This window comes from Felis catus, chromosome E3, assembly GCF_018350175.1.
Source record: "Felis catus isolate Fca126 chromosome E3, F.catus_Fca126_mat1.0, whole genome shotgun sequence".
Lineage (NCBI taxonomy): Eukaryota > Metazoa > Chordata > Mammalia > Carnivora > Felidae > Felis > Felis catus.
Window position 1 is genome coordinate 9022045 of NC_058383.1, and position 16259 is coordinate 9038303.

The window sequence follows — 16259 nt, forward strand, 5'->3', positions numbered from 1 at the left end:
ACAGAATACAGTGGGGTACACTTCTGCCATATCCTTGCCAGCGCTGGCTTTTAAAAAATTGTTCCTCCAGGGGCACCTGGGTGGCTCAGTCAGCTAAGTGTCTGCCTGTTGCTTTGGGCTCAGGTCACGATCTCACGGTTTGTGAGTTAGAGCCTCGCATTGGGCTCTATGCTGACAGTGCAGAGCCTGCCTGGGATTCTGTCTCTCCTTCTCTCCCTGTCTCTCCTTCTCTCCCTGTCTCTCCCCTGCTTGCTCTGTCTCTCTCAAAATAAATAAATAAACTAAAAAAAAAGTTTTATGTTCCTCCGCATGGATAAGAATGTGACTTCAAACAAAATTCATCTGAGTCAATTTGAGGATCAAATTGGCTTAATTTTAAGCGATACATGAAACTGACACCATCCCATCTAGCAAGTGGAGAGATGCCCCCAGGAGGTGTACAAAATGGAAGGTTTTTATTGGAAGGAGGGTCAGGCAAGAAGATACAAGCAAAAGAAAAGAAAGGATTGTTTCAAGCTGGGAAATCTTTGTGGGGAGGGCAAAAGGGAATGGCAGGGTTTTTATCATTCAGATGACCTCTCCCGTGTAGATCTGGAAATTTCAGGTCCACTGTTTAAAAGTCACATTCCTGGCATAGGTTGAAACTGTCATTAAGTCTTGTTTGCTGTCGTTGGGGGGGGGGGGGGGGCGGCAAATGACTCAATTTTGGGCTTCTTTTTTCTTTTTTAACATTATGTAATACCAGGGGCACCTGGCTGGCTCGGTCGGTAGAGCATGTGACTCTTGATCTCAGAGTCATGAGTTCAAGCCCTGGGGGTAGAGTTTACTTAAAAAAAATTACAATAGCTAACGTTTATTGAAAATGTATTATGTACCCCCAGCTGTACGAGCTTTGTGAATATTAACATGATCCTCCCGACGACCCTGAGAGACAGGCACTGTGGTATCCCCAGTTTACAGTTGAGGGACCTTAGGCACCAGACAGTGCTGGCACCCACAGAGCCGGAGGGAGGGAGGGAGGGGACAGGGCAGGATTTGACCGCAGGTGATGCGGCTCCACGTTCCGTGTTTACCCACGAGGTGACCCTGCTTGAGATCTAGTCAGCAGCTCCCGCGTTCCCAGCTCTTCCTTTCCAGCCTCTCCACCGGTTGGGTCTGGCCACTCCCTTCCAGCGGGTCTCTGCCCTCGCCAGCTGTACCCCTCTGTTCTCCACCTCACTTCACGCGCTCCGGGCTCTGCGCTCTTTCCTTTTTCCCGCCCCCTGAATCCCCCTCTGCCCAAAGGGCTTGTAGTCATCCCCCACCTTCCTCTTGCCATGTTTTCTCTCTTTGTAAAGCCTTACCTAACCTCGCTCCTCAACCTAACCAAACTGCCCCCTCCACCTTGCTCCCAGAGGGTGCTGCACATGCTTACTCGGTTTATAGAATCTGCTAAATCCTGTAATGCAGTTGTCTATTGAAGGAGCCAGGATCGGGCTGTCCCAAGATGGGGCACGTTGGCAGGAACATTATTTTGAGTTTGTTAACCTTAAAAATAAAAATTGCTGGTAATCTGGGGCGCCTGGGTGGCTCAGGTGGTTGAGCGCCTGACTTCAGCTCAGGTCATGATCTCACAGTCCATGAGTTTGCGCCCCACGTTGGACTCTCGGCTGACAGCTCAGAGCCTGGAGCCTGCTTCAGATTGTGTCTCCCTCTCTCTCTGCCTCTCCCCTGCCCATGCTCTGTCTCTCTCTGTCTCAAAAATAAATAAAAACATTTAAAAAAAATTGCTAGTTATCTTAGCAGCCAAAAGGCGGTTATTTGGAAATAGAAAAGAACCGCAGTCGGGGCAGACAAGCTGCAGAAAACCATAGGCAAGTCTGGGGAACAAAGGCGAGGTAATGCTTTTTTAAGAGGACAGGGGTAAGTTGGGAAGGCCGTTACAAACCGGAAGTCCAGTGGAGTAAACTGAGAATTCAAAGTATGGTGGCTTCTCAGTGGCTGGGCTTTTGGGGGGATACACAGGAAAGCATTTCTTCCTCTGCCTGGGATAGAAGAGTAGTAACCGCGTGCAAAGTCAAGCCCATCTCTCCCTGTTGGGTCTGCAGCTGACCTTGAATGGTAAGGTGTGAGACCTCCCCCTGCCAAAACCCCTCAACTCCATTTTGGTGAGGTTTCCTGTTACTAGTTTTCATAAGTTAAAAGCAACCAAAACCTAGCAGATTCAGGAAAAGCTCTTTACCTCCCCCCTCAACTGCCTGCTCTGTCAGGAAGAGAGCTATTAATAGAGATTCCTCATTACTAAGAAATTATCTGCACAATAGGACAACCTTTGTTTTCGAAACATCTCCTATTACCTTCCTGCTAACGGTTTTCCGCCTCTTTGTATCCTCAGGCTCCTGCCCTCTCCTATGCTCAGGATGTCACTCAAGCCTTCATATTGCGTGTTCTTGGAATTTTGTATCTGTCTGGATTCCCCATACATACAAAACTAAATTTGATTTTCTCCTATTACTGTCCCATGTCAATTTGATTCTTAATCCAGCTAGAGGGACCTTGAAGGGCAGAAGAAATTCTTCCTCCCAACACTATTCAGCTGTCCCAGTTCCATGAATGTGGTACAGTGTCCTTTTTTTTTTTTTTAATAAAAACTTTTTAACATGGTTTTAGATTTACAGAAAAAGTGCAAAAATAGTACAAAGGATTTCCATATACTCAGCTTCCTTTGTTATTAACATCTGAAGTTAACCGTTCCTTTGTCACAATTAATGAACCAATTATTGATAGATATATTAAAGTCCATACTTTATTCAGACCTCTTTAGTTTTCACCTCTAATGCCTTTTTCTTGTTCCAGAATCCCATCCAGGATATCACGTTACATTCAGTCACAGTTTCTCAGACTTTGCTTGTTTTTTGCCTTTGAGAGTTTTGAGGGTCTGGTGTCCTGTAGAGTGTCCCTCGATTGGGATTGGTCTGATATTTTTCTCATGATGAGACTGGAGTTACTTATTTTGGGGAGGAAGGCCAAAGAGGTGAAGTTCCATTCTTAATGACATCATGTCAAGGCTGTATACTGTCAAGATGACTGGCCCTATTGATGTGTTGACCTCGATCACCTGGCTGAGGCAGTGCTTGTCAGGATTGCCTACTGTAGATTCACTCCTTTTCCCTCCTTCCCACACTGTATGTACATTTTGGGAAGAAGTCACTATGTGCAGCCCGCACGTATGGAGTGGGGGATTATGCACCCTCTCTGTGTGGGTGGGAATGCTACATGAATTATTGGAAATCCTTCACAGATTTGTCTCTTCTCCCCTGTTTGTCTATTTATATCAATATGGACTTGTGGATATTTATTTTATACTTTAGGTCGAATCCAGTACCACTTTATTTATTTTGTTACTCAAATTGTTACAGCTTTGGCCATTGGGGGCACTTTGCTTTGGCTCCTGTGTCCCTTTTACATACTCCTGTTATTGTGGGATTTAGGTGGGGTTTCCTTCCTTCCTTCCTTCCTTCCTTCCTTCCTTCCTTCCTTCTTTCCTTCCTTCCTCCCCCCTTCCTCCCTCCTCCCTCCCTCCCTCCCTCCCCCCTTCCCCCCTTCCCCCCTTCCCCCCTTCCCCCCTTCCCCCCTTCCTCCCTTCCTGCCTTCCTCCCTCCCTCCCTCCCTCCCTTCCTTCCTTCCTTCCTTCCTTCCTTCCTTCCTTCCTTCCTTCCTTCTTTCCTTCCTTCCTCCCCCCTTCCTCCCTCCTCCCCCCTTCCTCCCTCCTCCCTCCTCCCTCCCTCCCTCCCTCCCCCCTTCCTCCCTTCCTCCCTTCCTCCCTTCCTCCCCCCTTCCTCCCTTCCTCCCTTCCTCCCTTCCTCCCTTCCTCCCTTCCTGCCTGCCTGCCTTCCTCCCTCCCTCCCTCCCTCCCTTCCTCCCTTCCTCCCTCCCTCCCTCCCTCCCTTCCTTCCTTCCTTCCTTCCTTCCTTCCTTCCTTCTTTCCTTCCTTCCTCCCCCCTTCCTCCCTCCTCCCTCCTCCCTCCCTCCCTCCTCCCTTCCTCCCTTCCTCCCTTCCTCCCTTCCTCCCTTCCTCCCCCCTTCCTCCCTTCCTCCCCCCTTCCTCCCTTCCTCCCTTCCTCCCTTCCTCCCTTCCTCCCTTCCTCCCTGCCTGCCTGCCTGCCTTCCTCCCTCCCTCCCTCCCTCCCTTCCTCCCTCCCTCCCTCCCTCCCTTCCTCCCTTCCTCCCTCCCTCCCTCCCTGCCTGCCTGCCTGCCTGCCTTCCTTCCTTCCTTCCTTCCTTCCTTCCTTCCTTCCTTCCTTCCTGGCTCTACAAGCTATTCCAGACTTACCTCATGTATTTCCTGCCCCAGACCTAGAAGCAGCCATTTCTCTGAGGAGTCTTGGTTTGTTTTATTGGGGAACGGTAGTACAAACCGAGATCTGGGGGTTAGGTGTGCTCTTCGCTACTGGGGTGTGGTTGTTTGTAGGCCAAGGAAAAGTGCACGTGTACTGACCAGTGTATAAGTGCATTTTTATAGTTATTTCTATATATAACCATCTGTATTAATCTATATTTCACTCAAGGTGAGTTTATCTCGATGTCTCCAACCCTAATTCATTGCCACATGGATCATTCCAGCCTTCTCACTTGTTTGCCTATAACCTCCCACTTGTGACAGTGAGTAACCTGGCCCCTACTACCTACTGTTCAGTTATTCAGTTGTTCAGTTCCGATGGACGTGGATCGTGGCTCAGAATTGGTAACCGGTTACCCGTGCAACACAACTTTTATCAGCTGGTGCGGTGTTACGCACAGTTCCTTTGCCTTTGGTCTTACAGACACCACCGTATCCAAAAGTATGTCGGGGCGGCACCCCACCCCCTTCACAGAGGTTGTTTCCTCCATTTGTTATACAGTTGGATTCATGTGCCACTTTTTGCATTCATCCTGGGATCCTTGACATCCTAAATAACTCTTTACATTTGCACACGTTAAGATTGATTCTTTGTGCTGTGAAGTCCTGTGAGTTTTGACGAAGGCACGACGTCACGTGTTCACTATTACAGTATCACGCGGAATAGCTTCACTGCCTTAAAAAGAATCCCCTGTGCTTCACCTCTCCAGCCTCCTGCCACCCACAGTCCCTGGCAGCCTCGATCTCTTCACCGTGTTCCACAGTACCAGATAGCCGGGGTCCCGCAGCATGCAGCCTTCTCAGACTGGCTTCTTTCACTCAGAGAAATACGTTTAAGATCCATCCATGCTTTGGCCCGGCTCTATAGCTCATTCCTTTTTATTGTGGAATAATATTCCACCATTCCGTCGTACGGATACACCATGGTTTCTTTGTCCATTCGTCTATTAAAGGACATCTTGGTGGCCTTCTGTTTCTGGTGATCGTGATGAAAACCTCTACAAACACTTCTGTGTGACTTTTGTGTGGATGTGTTTCCAGGTCAGTTGACTGTGTACCTAAGAGGTGATTGCTGGGTCACATGATAAGCGCGTGTAGCCGCATAAGAAACTGACGGACGGTCTGCAGAACAGCTGTTCCGTGTCACCGTCCCTCCAGCAAGTGAGAGCTGCCAATGTTGCACATCCCCGCCAGCAATTGGTAGCGTCAGTTTGCATAATTGAGCCATTCTGGGCTGTGTGTTGTGGTGTCTTGTTGTTTTCATTTGGGACAGCATCTTTCTGAATTCTTAGGTCCTAGATACTAAACACAGTAGTAATGAGCACTTCGTTTTTTATTTCTTTACTATGTTGAAAGATGGAGCGAGTGAAATAATTTTATTGAATTACCAAAGGACTCGAATGTGCACCAGACTCCTAGGTTTCTTCTCTTTGAGAGCAACGCTTCTAGGCCCTGACATGTTTCCCACACATAGGAATCAGTTGTGTTTACTATTAGGTGAGGTACCACATTTTCAGGGGTTTTTCCATCACAAGGGATGATTCGAGCCCTCCTCTTCTTGTTAGCATCTCAGGCTTCCAAAACACCCATTGCACAAACACCCAGGTTAGTCAGCATCTCACGGTTTCTTCAAGATCAGAGCTGAAGGGACACCTGGATGGCTCAGTTGGTTGAGCATCTAACTTGATTTCAGCTCAGGTCATGAACTCAACAGGTAGTGAGATCAAGCCCCGAGTTGGGCTCCACACTGACAGCACAGAGCCTGCTTGGGATTCTCTCTTTCTCTGTCTCTCTGTCTCTCTGTCCCTCCTGCATATGTGCGCTGTCTCTCGCTCACTCTCTTAAAATAGCTTTAAAAAAATAATAAAAAGTAGAAATAAAATAGGTTTAAATAGAAATTTTTAAAAAAAGATCAGAGTGGAAGATCAAATCCTGCGCTCCTGTCCTGTGTTCAGACCTGTGCAGGGGTGGTTGGTGGTTCTTAACCTTGAGACGGACAGAATATGGGCTCCGCGTTGGAGCCCACGTTCTAGAGCAGGACTCCCAGCTGGTATGTGGGGAAGGGGCTACAAGCGGCAAAGACTCTGCCTCCTTGTTCTTCAGGGTGGAGACCGAGTGCCCAAGGTCTTGTAGGCATCGCGCCGTGTGCCATAGAAATAACGTCCTTTTCCGTTGAGTGCTGTGCTCAGAGAGCTGAGGGGTAGCATCTGGGGCTCAGAGCCGGGTTTTCAGTCCATCTCTAGCTTTTCATCGTCTTTCCATGGTATGCGTCTCTCCCTCTCTCTCTTTTTTTTTTTTTTAACTATGGTGAAATAACATTTACCTTTTTTTTTTTTTTTTTTTTTTTTTTGAGAGAGAGTGTGCAAGTGAGTGAGGGTGGAGAGAGAGAGAGAACCCCACGAGGGGCAGAGAGAGAGAGAGAAGCAGGGCCCAAGCTCACCCAAGGTAGGACTCGAATTCACAAACCGTGAGATCGTGACCGAAGTCAGATGCTTAACCAACTAAGCCACCCAGGCGCCCCTTAACATTTACCATCTTAACCAGTTCAGTGGTGTTAAGTACTTTCTCATGGTGCCGCCATCCGTCTCCAGAACTCTTCATCTTGTGAAACGGGAACTGTATCTATTCAACCCTGACTCCCCCTTCTCCCTCCTGCCAGCCCCTGGCACCCACCCATTTACTCTCATCTCCGAGAATTGGACTACTGTGAGCACCTCACAGAAGAGGACCCAGAGGTATCTTTTTCTCTGGTTTATTTCACTTAATGTCGTGTCCTCAAGTTTTCTGTCAGGCGTCACAATGTCCCTTTCTAAGGCTGACTGGTATTCCAGTCACAGACCACAGACCACACCCTGCTTGTCCACTCAGTGTGCTCACCTCACTCCTGTCTCCTTCTCGTTATGCTTTTGCCTCAGTTTCCCTGTGCACTTGCGCATGCAAGGTAGGCCGAGTCCTAGAGAATCAGTCAGGTTAGAGGCCTGGGTCTTACCAATTATGACACGCTGAGTAGCAGTTACTTAATCTCTCTGAACCCCACTCCTCATCCGTGAACTGGATCTCTTGTCGTGGGACTTGTCCAGAGACTTCTGTTAGAGTGAAGCAAGGCGCTGCGTGGCGAGGTGTTCCGTGCTCACTGTTTGTACTTTCGGCAGGAGGTTGAGGAGGAGGAGGAATACCCGAAAGTCATTAAATCTGAGAGGTTTCCACCCACTGCCGTGAGTGCTCTTTAGTGTCGCGTCCCAGGGTGTGCAGGTGAATCGTAGGCTCTGCTGTGTCCTGGGCACCCCACACCTCCTGCCTTGAAGCTCTCTGTCTGATGCGGTGATGACAGCGTAGCAAAGCTCCGGGTGCCTTGTGCTCTGGGGGTGCTGGGCTGAGCTCCTGTGCGTCTGCAGGGAGGAGGTCCGTAGGCGGGCCCGGGGAGCCCACTGTGCCCGCAAGGGGCTGGAGGACCCGGCTGCTTTGGTGGCCCTGGCTCTGCTGTTCCAGCTCTCGCCCACTGCCCTGCTCCCGCGGAGAGGAGAGAGGAGGAGGAGTTGGGAATAAGTTGTCTCTCTGCTCTGCTGTCGGCCAGCTCAGCTGCACTGTGGGTACCGGCAGTCGTGCCGGGGAAGCACTGGAATTCAGAGCTGCACGTGGAGTGTCAAGAGAGAAGGTTTCTGGGTCTGTGGGAAGAGCAGGGAAGCTGGCCTGTTTGTTGTGGGCAGAGCCCTCTGCTACACAGTTTTCGAATCCTTTTGTGGACTGTAGTGAGAGCTTGAGACCTCCACAGGAGCATTGTCAGCCTAGTGTTAAATGCTAGAGGGCTGGCCGGGGACATCATGCTGCCGTGTTGACAGACCTGGGTGGCGGGGGGCATATAAAAAGGCAGACTTCAAGCTGTATTACAAAGCTGTAATCATCAAGACAATATGGTACTGGCACGAGAACAGACACTCAGATCAGCGGAACAGAATAGAGAACCCAGAAATGGACCCACAAACGTATGGGCAACTAATCTTTGACAGAGCAGGAAAGAATATCCAATGGAAGAAAGACAGTGTCTTCAGCAAGTGGTGCTGGGAAAACTGGACAGCGACATGCAGAAGAATGAACCTGGACCACTTTCTTACACCAGACACAAAAATAAACTCAAAATGGACGAGAGACCTCAATGTAAGACAGGAAGCCATCAAAATCCTCGAGGAGAAAGCAGGCAAAACCCTCTTTGATCTTGGCCGCAGCAACTTCTTACTCAACACGTCTCCGGAGGCAAGGGAAACAAAAGCAAAAATGAACTATTGGGACTTCATCGAAATAAAAAGCTTCTGCACAGTGAAGGAAACAATCGGCAAAACTAAAAGGCAACCGATGGAATGGGAGAAGATATTTGCAAACTACATATCAGATAAAGGGTTAGTATCCAAAATCTATAAAGAACTTACCAAACTCGACATCCAAAAAACAAAGAATCCAGTGAAGAAATGGGCATAAGACATGAATAGACACTTCTCCAAAGAAGACATCCAAATGGCCAACTGACACATGAAAAAGTGCTCAACATCACTCGTCATCGGGGAAATAAATATCAAAACCACAAAGAGATACCACCTCATGCCTGTCAGAATGGCTAACATTAACAACTCAGGCAATGACACATTTGGCGAGGATGCGGAGAAAGAGGATCTCTTTTGCATTGTTGGTGGGAATGCAAACTGGTGCAGCCACGCTGGAAAACAGTATGGAGGTTTCTCAAAAAACTAAAAATAGAACTACCCTACAACCCAGCAATTGTACTACTAGGTATTTATCCAAGGGATACAGGTGTGCTGTTTCGAAGGGGCACATGCACCCCAATGTTTATAGCAGCACTATGGACAGTAGCCAAAGTACGGAAAGAGCCCAAATGTCCATCGATGGATTAACGAATAAAGATGTGGTCTGTATATACAATGGAGTATTATTACTCGGCAATCAGAAACAATGCGATCTTGCCATTTGCAACTACGTGGATGGAACTGGAGGGTATTATGCTAAGTGAAATCAGTCAGTCAGAGAAAGACAAATATCATATGACTTCACTCATACAAGGACTTTAAGATACAAAACAGATGAACATAAGGGAAGAGAAGCAAAAATAATGTATAAACAGGGAGGGGGACAAAACATAAGAGACTCTTAGATATGCAGAAAAACAGGGTTGCTGGAGGGGCTGTGGGAGGGGGGGATGGGCTAAATGGGTAAGGGGCATTAAGGAATCTACTCCTGAAACCATTGTTGCACTATATGCTAACTAACTTGGATGTAAATTAAAAAAATAAATTAAAAAAATACCTTATGGGGCGCCTGGGTGGCTCAGTCGGTTAAGCGTCCAACTTTGGCTCAGGTCACGATCTTGTGGTCTGTGAATTCGACCCCACATCAGGCTCTGTGCTGATAGCTTGGAGCCTGGAACTTGCTTCGGATTCTGTGTCTCCCTTCCTCTGCCCCTTTCCTGCTCATGCTCTGTCTCTCTTTGTCTCAAAAATAAATAAATGTTAAAAAAAAATTTTTTTAAATGATAATGTGCAATTAACTTTTTTTTTTTAATTTTTTAATGTTTATTTATTTTTGACAAAGACAGAGAGACAGGGCATGAGTGGGGGAGGGGCAGAGAGAGAGGAAGACACAGAATCTGAAACAGGCTCCAGGCTCTGAGCTGTCAGCACAGAGCCCGACGCGGGGCTCGAACTCACAGACTGCGAGATCATGACCTGAGCCGAAGTCGGACACTCAACTGACTGAGCCACCCAGGCGCCCCCAAAATTTTTTTAAATAAATACCTTATAATACCTTAAAAGGAATTGCCTTTCAAAAAAAGACAGTGAGGCCCACTAGATGGGGGGTTGGGCTCTCTTTATGGATGCTCCTGGACCTTCTTCACAAGGATGAGATCCACCTGCCAGCAGTGGAAGAGTAGTTCTGTGACTGACCCTTTATACCCGAAAGTGGCATGAGGGACTGATGGACATGAGGACCCCCTCTGGCCCCTCGCTCTACTGTACGGGAACAACTACGGCTGACCCTTGAACAACCTGGGTTTGAACTGCGTGGGTCCATGTAGACATGGATTTTTTTTTTTTTTACAGTACAGCACTATAAATGTATTTTCTTAATACCATTTTTTCTCTCTAGCTTACTTTATTGTAGGAATACAGTATACAATGCACGTAACATACAAAATTTTTTTTAATTTTTTTTTTAATATTTACTACTTTTTTTTTTTAATTTTTTTTTTAATTTTTTTTCAACGTTTATTTATTTTTGGGACAGAGAGAGACAGAGCATGAACGGGGGAGGGGCAGAGAGAGAGAGGGAGGCACAGAATCAGAAACAGGCTCCAGGCTCTGAGCCATCAGCCCAGAGCCTGACGCGGGGCTTGAACTCACGGACCGCGAGATCGTGACCTGGCTGAAGTCAGATGCTTAACCGACTGCGCCACCCAGGCGCCCCACTTTTTTTTTTTTTTTTTAACGTTTATTTATTTTTGGGACAGAGAGAGACAGAGCATGAATGGGGGAGGGGCAGAGAGAGAGGGAGACACAGAATCGGAAACAGGCTCCAGGCTCCGAGCCATCAGCCCAGAGCCTGACACAGGGCTCGAACTCACAGACCGCGAGATTGTGACCTGGCTGAAGTCGGACGCTTAACCGACTGCGCCACCCAGGCGCCCCAATATTTATTACTTTTGAGAGAGAGAGACAGCAAGCAGGGAAGGGGCAGAGAGAGAGGGAGACACAGAATCCGAAGCAGGCTCCAGGCTCTGAGCTGTCAGCACAGAGCTGATGTGGGGCTCCAATTCACAGACCCCAAGATCATGACGTGAGCTGTAGTCGGCCGCCCAACTGACTGGGTCACCCAGGCGCCCCAACATACAAAATATGTTAATGGACTGTTTACGTTATTGATAAGGTTTCTGGTCAGCAGTGGGCTGTTAATAGTTACATTTTGGGAGAGTCAAGAGTTATACAAGGATTTTTTACTGTGGGGGGTGAGGGGTTGGTGCCCCTAAGCTCTGCATTGTTCTAGAGCAAACTGTAGATCCTAATTTTTCCTCAGTGCTCCTCCATTTTTAAAGTGCCCTTTGCTTCTCTGGGTGAATTTGTATGTCTCTAATCAAATGTCATGTGATTACAGGATCTGGTCAGTCCCAGGAGCAGCCATCCAGTAGCTCCGAGGAAGCGTCTGGAACGGAGGAGGAGGAGGAGGAGGAGGAGGAGCAGCCCAGCTTCATCATGGGTCGATGACAGTGTTTGCTGTAGCAACTCTCTGCGGCCTAACCCATGCTGTGACCTCAGGAAACTGTCCACACAACCCGAGGGAAAAGGAATGTGTGTTTCAACTCAGTTTCCCTCCCAACGCTTTGCTGGAGAGAAGCAAGTGGGATCCCCTCCTGATCATTCCCAGCCCCACCTGTCAGCAGGACTCTGAGCCTGTGGGACAGAGAGGACCGTCTGTTGGACACTGTCTCTTGGACACTCAGGGCTGCCAAGCAGAGTTCATTCATGTTCCTGCTGATGGGAAAGATGTGTAACCTTCTGCCCCTGATCCCTGTTCTGCTATTTGGACAGTGATGAGTTTAGGCTTCTGTGAAAGAAATGTTTAGTAAAGAGCAGAAACATCTTAGATTTTGTTCAGACCTGTGAAATGTTGTTCAGAAGCTATAGGGAAGGCTGGGACATGGTGTGACAGGGATGGTCCTGTAACATGGACCTGTTTTCCACGCTGAAGGAAATGGCCTTGGCTCTGGGGCCAACGGTGCACCGCAGGGTGCTTGACTGCCATTTCCCTCAGCTGCGGGGCAGACTGTACCCTGTGATACGTGCTGCCACCCGGCTGCCCCCTGTCCACAGGTGTGAATCGGGAAGCCCCGCACGTGTGCAAGGGGAGATGGGGGGCTTAACCAGGGGGCCGAGCCATAGGAAGGGTGACTTGGAGTGTGAAGAGAGCTTTGAGGGAAACAAGAAAAATAAGCAGGTTGAGAATCCAGGCTGGGCTGAACCAGAGCAGAGTATGGGGAGTCCTGGCACAACCAGAAGTGGGGGGGTGGGGGTGGGAAGGGTGGTAACCAAAAGCTGTGTCTTCATCCTGCAGAAAAGGGGGGCTAAGTAAAGTGGGAGGTGTCCAGGGGCAGCCTTTCAGGCCAGCGGGAGGGACAGAGATGGTGTGAATGAGAGCCTTTGCTCACTTTTTGGATGATTTATCTCCAATTCCAAGTTTCTAAGTATATTTTGTGCCTTTTATGGAGTTTGATAGAATTAAAAATACAGTGGTTTTGAGTGAAGGGAAACTAAGAAACATTCTACTTGTTTTTCATTTCTGCGGTATGGATTTCCCAGCCCCGCCCTGAGCCGGGCGACATCTGTGATAACTTCTGTCCTTTAAGCAATTCAAGCCACAGGAATTTTTCTTTCCCAGGAAGCTGAAATGGAAAATCAGCCCTAATAAATGGGCATGCCCCGTGGCTGTACGTTTGGAACCTGTGTTTCTCTCATCAGGAACTGGCTGGTTAGTTCTGTGCTGGTTTTTTGTTCTACTGTCTTTGAGCCATTGGTCTCCTTATCTCCCCACAAGATGTGTGTCACAACTCTCGCTTTAAATCTGCAGCCTGGATCTTGTGGGTGTTCGCTTGCCCTGGAGCTGTCGAGGGTGCCAGAGCTTGGAACCCAAAGACCTAAGGATTCCAGTTCTGACACCACCTCTGCCCGGTTCACCTGGTCAAGAGCTTAGTGACACAGCAGAGCAGATTGTGTTGGATGGGGCGGCATGTGCCAGAGCAGGTAACAGGGTGCCAGACTGGACGTTTATGTTCTGCACCTTTACTGCATTTCAGAAGAGGATGTTTAGCTAGGAAATGTCTGTGGCAATTTCTGGCGATTTTTAAGGTGCCGTCATACCTTCGGTTGAATGACTTTTGGTCTTCGGTGTATTGTTTGAGAAAAGAAAACAGTTAGGTGTCATCATTGAGAATGGAGTGGGAGATACAGAGAGAGACACCCCCCCCCCCCGCCTCAAAAAAACCATGATGAGGGGAGAATCATTCAGTAATGTCCTCGTTCATTGGCTTGTGGGTGGAGAAAACTCTGGAATTGATCGACGCAGGTGTGCATAACTTGGTCATGTCAGGAAACCTCAGGTACAGGAATTCGGACTTCCTCCCCACACTTACTGAGCACTTAACGAGACAGCCCTGCGCCAGCCAACGTACTCGTATTAGAATACTCTGTCCGATTAGATGGCCTTATAGGTTTACCAGACAAGATTCATGAACACAGGTCTGGAAACTTGCCCAGGTCACCCAGCCAGTAAGCGTAGAGCTGGCATTTGAATCCCAGCAGTGTGACTCCAGAACCCACCATTCTAGCCCCTGCACCACAGCACTGTGCTGCTCTGGGGAGACGCTGTGTGCGGCCCGGACCTAGTGACAAGGGGTGCCCGTGCACTGCTCTCTTAGTGCCAGAGCTATAGGCTGAAGGCCGCTTTTTTTTTTCTTTAATATGAAACTTATTGTCGAATTGGTTTCCATGCAACACCCGATGCGTATCCCAACAGGTGCCCTCCTCAGTGCTCATCACCCACTTTCCCCTCCCTCCCACCGCCCATCAACCCTCAGTTTATTCTCAGTTTTTAAGAGTCTCCCTCTCTTTTTTTTTTTCCCTTCCCCTCCCCCCTGGTCTTCTGTTAAGTTTCTAAGGATCCACATAAGAGTGAAAACATATGGTATCTGTCTTTCTCTGTATTACTTACTTCACTTAGCATCACACTCTCCAGTTCCATCCACGTTGCTACAAAAGGCCGTATTTCATTCTTTCTCATTGCCACATAGTATTCCATGGTGTATATAAACCACAATTTCTTTATCCATTCCTTAGTTGATGGACATTTAGGCTCCTTCCATAATTTGGCTTTTGTTCAAAGTGCTGCTATAAACATTGGGGTACAAGTGCCCCTGTGCATCAGCACTCCTGTATCCCTTGGGTAAATTCCTAGCAGTGCTATTGCTGGGTCATAGGGTAGATCTACTTTTAATTTTTTAAGGAACCTCCACACTGTTTTCCAGAGTGGCTGCACCAGTTTGCATTCCCACCAACAGTGCAAGAGGGTTCCCGTTTCTCCACATCCTCTCCAGCATCTATAGTCTGCTGATTTGTACATTTTAGCCACTCTGAGCAGCGTGAGGTGGTATCTCAGTGTGGTTTTGATTTATATTTCCCTGATGAGGAAGGCTGCTTCTTTAGTAACCTCCTGGTGCGTGCCTGCACATACGTACATGTGATTATATATGATAATTTTAAATACAGTTGCCCCCCCAGGGGCGCCTGGGTGGCTCAGCCAGTTAAGCGTCTGACTTCGGCTCAGGTCATGATCTCACAGTTTGTGAGTTCGAGCCCCGCATCGGGCTCTGCTGACGGCTCGGAGCCTGGAGCCTGCTTCAGATTCTGTGTCTCCCTCTCTCTCTCTGCCCTTCCCCTACTCATGCTGTCTCTCAAAAATGAATAAACATTTAAAAAAATTATAGTTGCCCTTTACCCACTCACAGGTTCTGTTTGTGAAGTCTCCTGTTCACTAACACTTATTTGTAACCCTAAGATCAGTACTCATGGTGCTCTGGTCATTTGCAGGCACAGAGTGGTGAGAAATCGGAGTTGCCTAATGCCCTGTTCCCAGCTGAGTTCAAGAAAAAACATTGTTTTTCTTGTTCAGCTCAAACACATCATTTAGTAACAGTTTTTTTGGCTTTTTCTTGATTTTGGCTTTTTTTTTTTTTAATTTTTTTTAATGTTTATTTTTGAGACAGAGAGAGACCGAGCATGAACGGGGGAGGGTCAGAGAGAGGGAGACACAGAATCTGAAACAGGCTCCAGGCTCTGAGCTGTCAGCACAGAGCCCGACGCGGGGCTCGAACTCACGGACCGCGAGATCATGACCTGAGCCAAAGTCGGATACTTAACCGACTGAGCCACTCAGGCGCCCCGATTTTGCCATTTTTAAAACGGCCCCGAAGCATAGTGCTCAAAGTATTTTGTCTAGTGTCCTAAGAGCAAGAAGGCCAGGATGTGCTTTCCTTACGTAAGCTTTGTCCGGGCATGAGTTATAGTGCTGTTGGCTGCAAGTTTGTTGTTAATCAATATAAATGAAAGCTTTTTTAGTTTTATCTTTTAAAGAGTTTATTCTTAATCTCTTCAGCTAGTGTGGGGCTTGAACTCACATCCCCGAGATCAAGAGTCGCGTGCTCTGCTGACTGAGCCAGCCAGCCACCCCCAACCAGGAGTGCTTTTGAACAAACACATAAAACAAGGTTATGTGTTGATCAGTTGACGTGACCAAGTCCCATGTTTCCCCAGATGGCAGCGGCCGGGCAGTCACTAACACTCAGTGCTCACAGTGACTTTGCAGAATGGAACTACCAGGAATAATGAGAACCGGCTGTGTATGTGTCAAATGTGAGAGAGCCTGGGCTTCCAGAGAGTGGTGTTTGCTAATGCAGGGGATTGGACTTGACTGGTGTGTTCCCTGCGTGAACGGTACTTATCTCACTGGGCATCAGGAGCTGAACTCCTCAGTCCCGCTTGGCATGCAAGACCACAGGTGTCACCTGGGAACCGGCACCCCCCCACCCATCCTTAGGTCTTCCCGAACAGGCTCATCTCCCACCATCTGAAAGGTGCCTTTACAGCACCTCCCCCTTCAGCGAGTAGCTCTCTTAGAGCAGAGAGAGCAGGAGTTCAGGCCAAGCTCTCATGCTCCAGGACTTCACACACCTGCCTTGGTCGCCCTCCCTGTCGCTGGAGCCACTGTCCCCCTACCCCACCCCACCCCACCCCCACCCCAACAACCTCCAGCAGTTCTGGGGTCTCCCATT

At 48.3% G+C, this 16259-nt stretch overlaps 1 protein-coding gene across 2 annotated transcripts in view; it reads left to right on the forward strand.

Annotated features, from left to right (window-relative positions):
• The window catches only part of PRKRIP1 (PRKR interacting protein 1), a 32905-nt gene extending 20883 nt beyond the window's left edge, over window positions 1-12022 (forward strand). Inside the window, exon 6 of one of the 2 annotated variants that reach the window (XM_045048042.1) lies at window positions 11534-12022. In XM_045048042.1, coding sequence (XP_044903977.1) covers window positions 11534-11643 — 110 coding nt within the window. In that variant the 3' untranslated portion in view covers window positions 11644-12022. Of the gene's footprint in view, window positions 1-2374; window positions 2795-11533 lie in introns of those variants that run through there. The other variant, XM_045048041.1, reaches the window with a different exon arrangement.
• Window positions 12023-16259: the final 4237 nt, after the last annotated feature.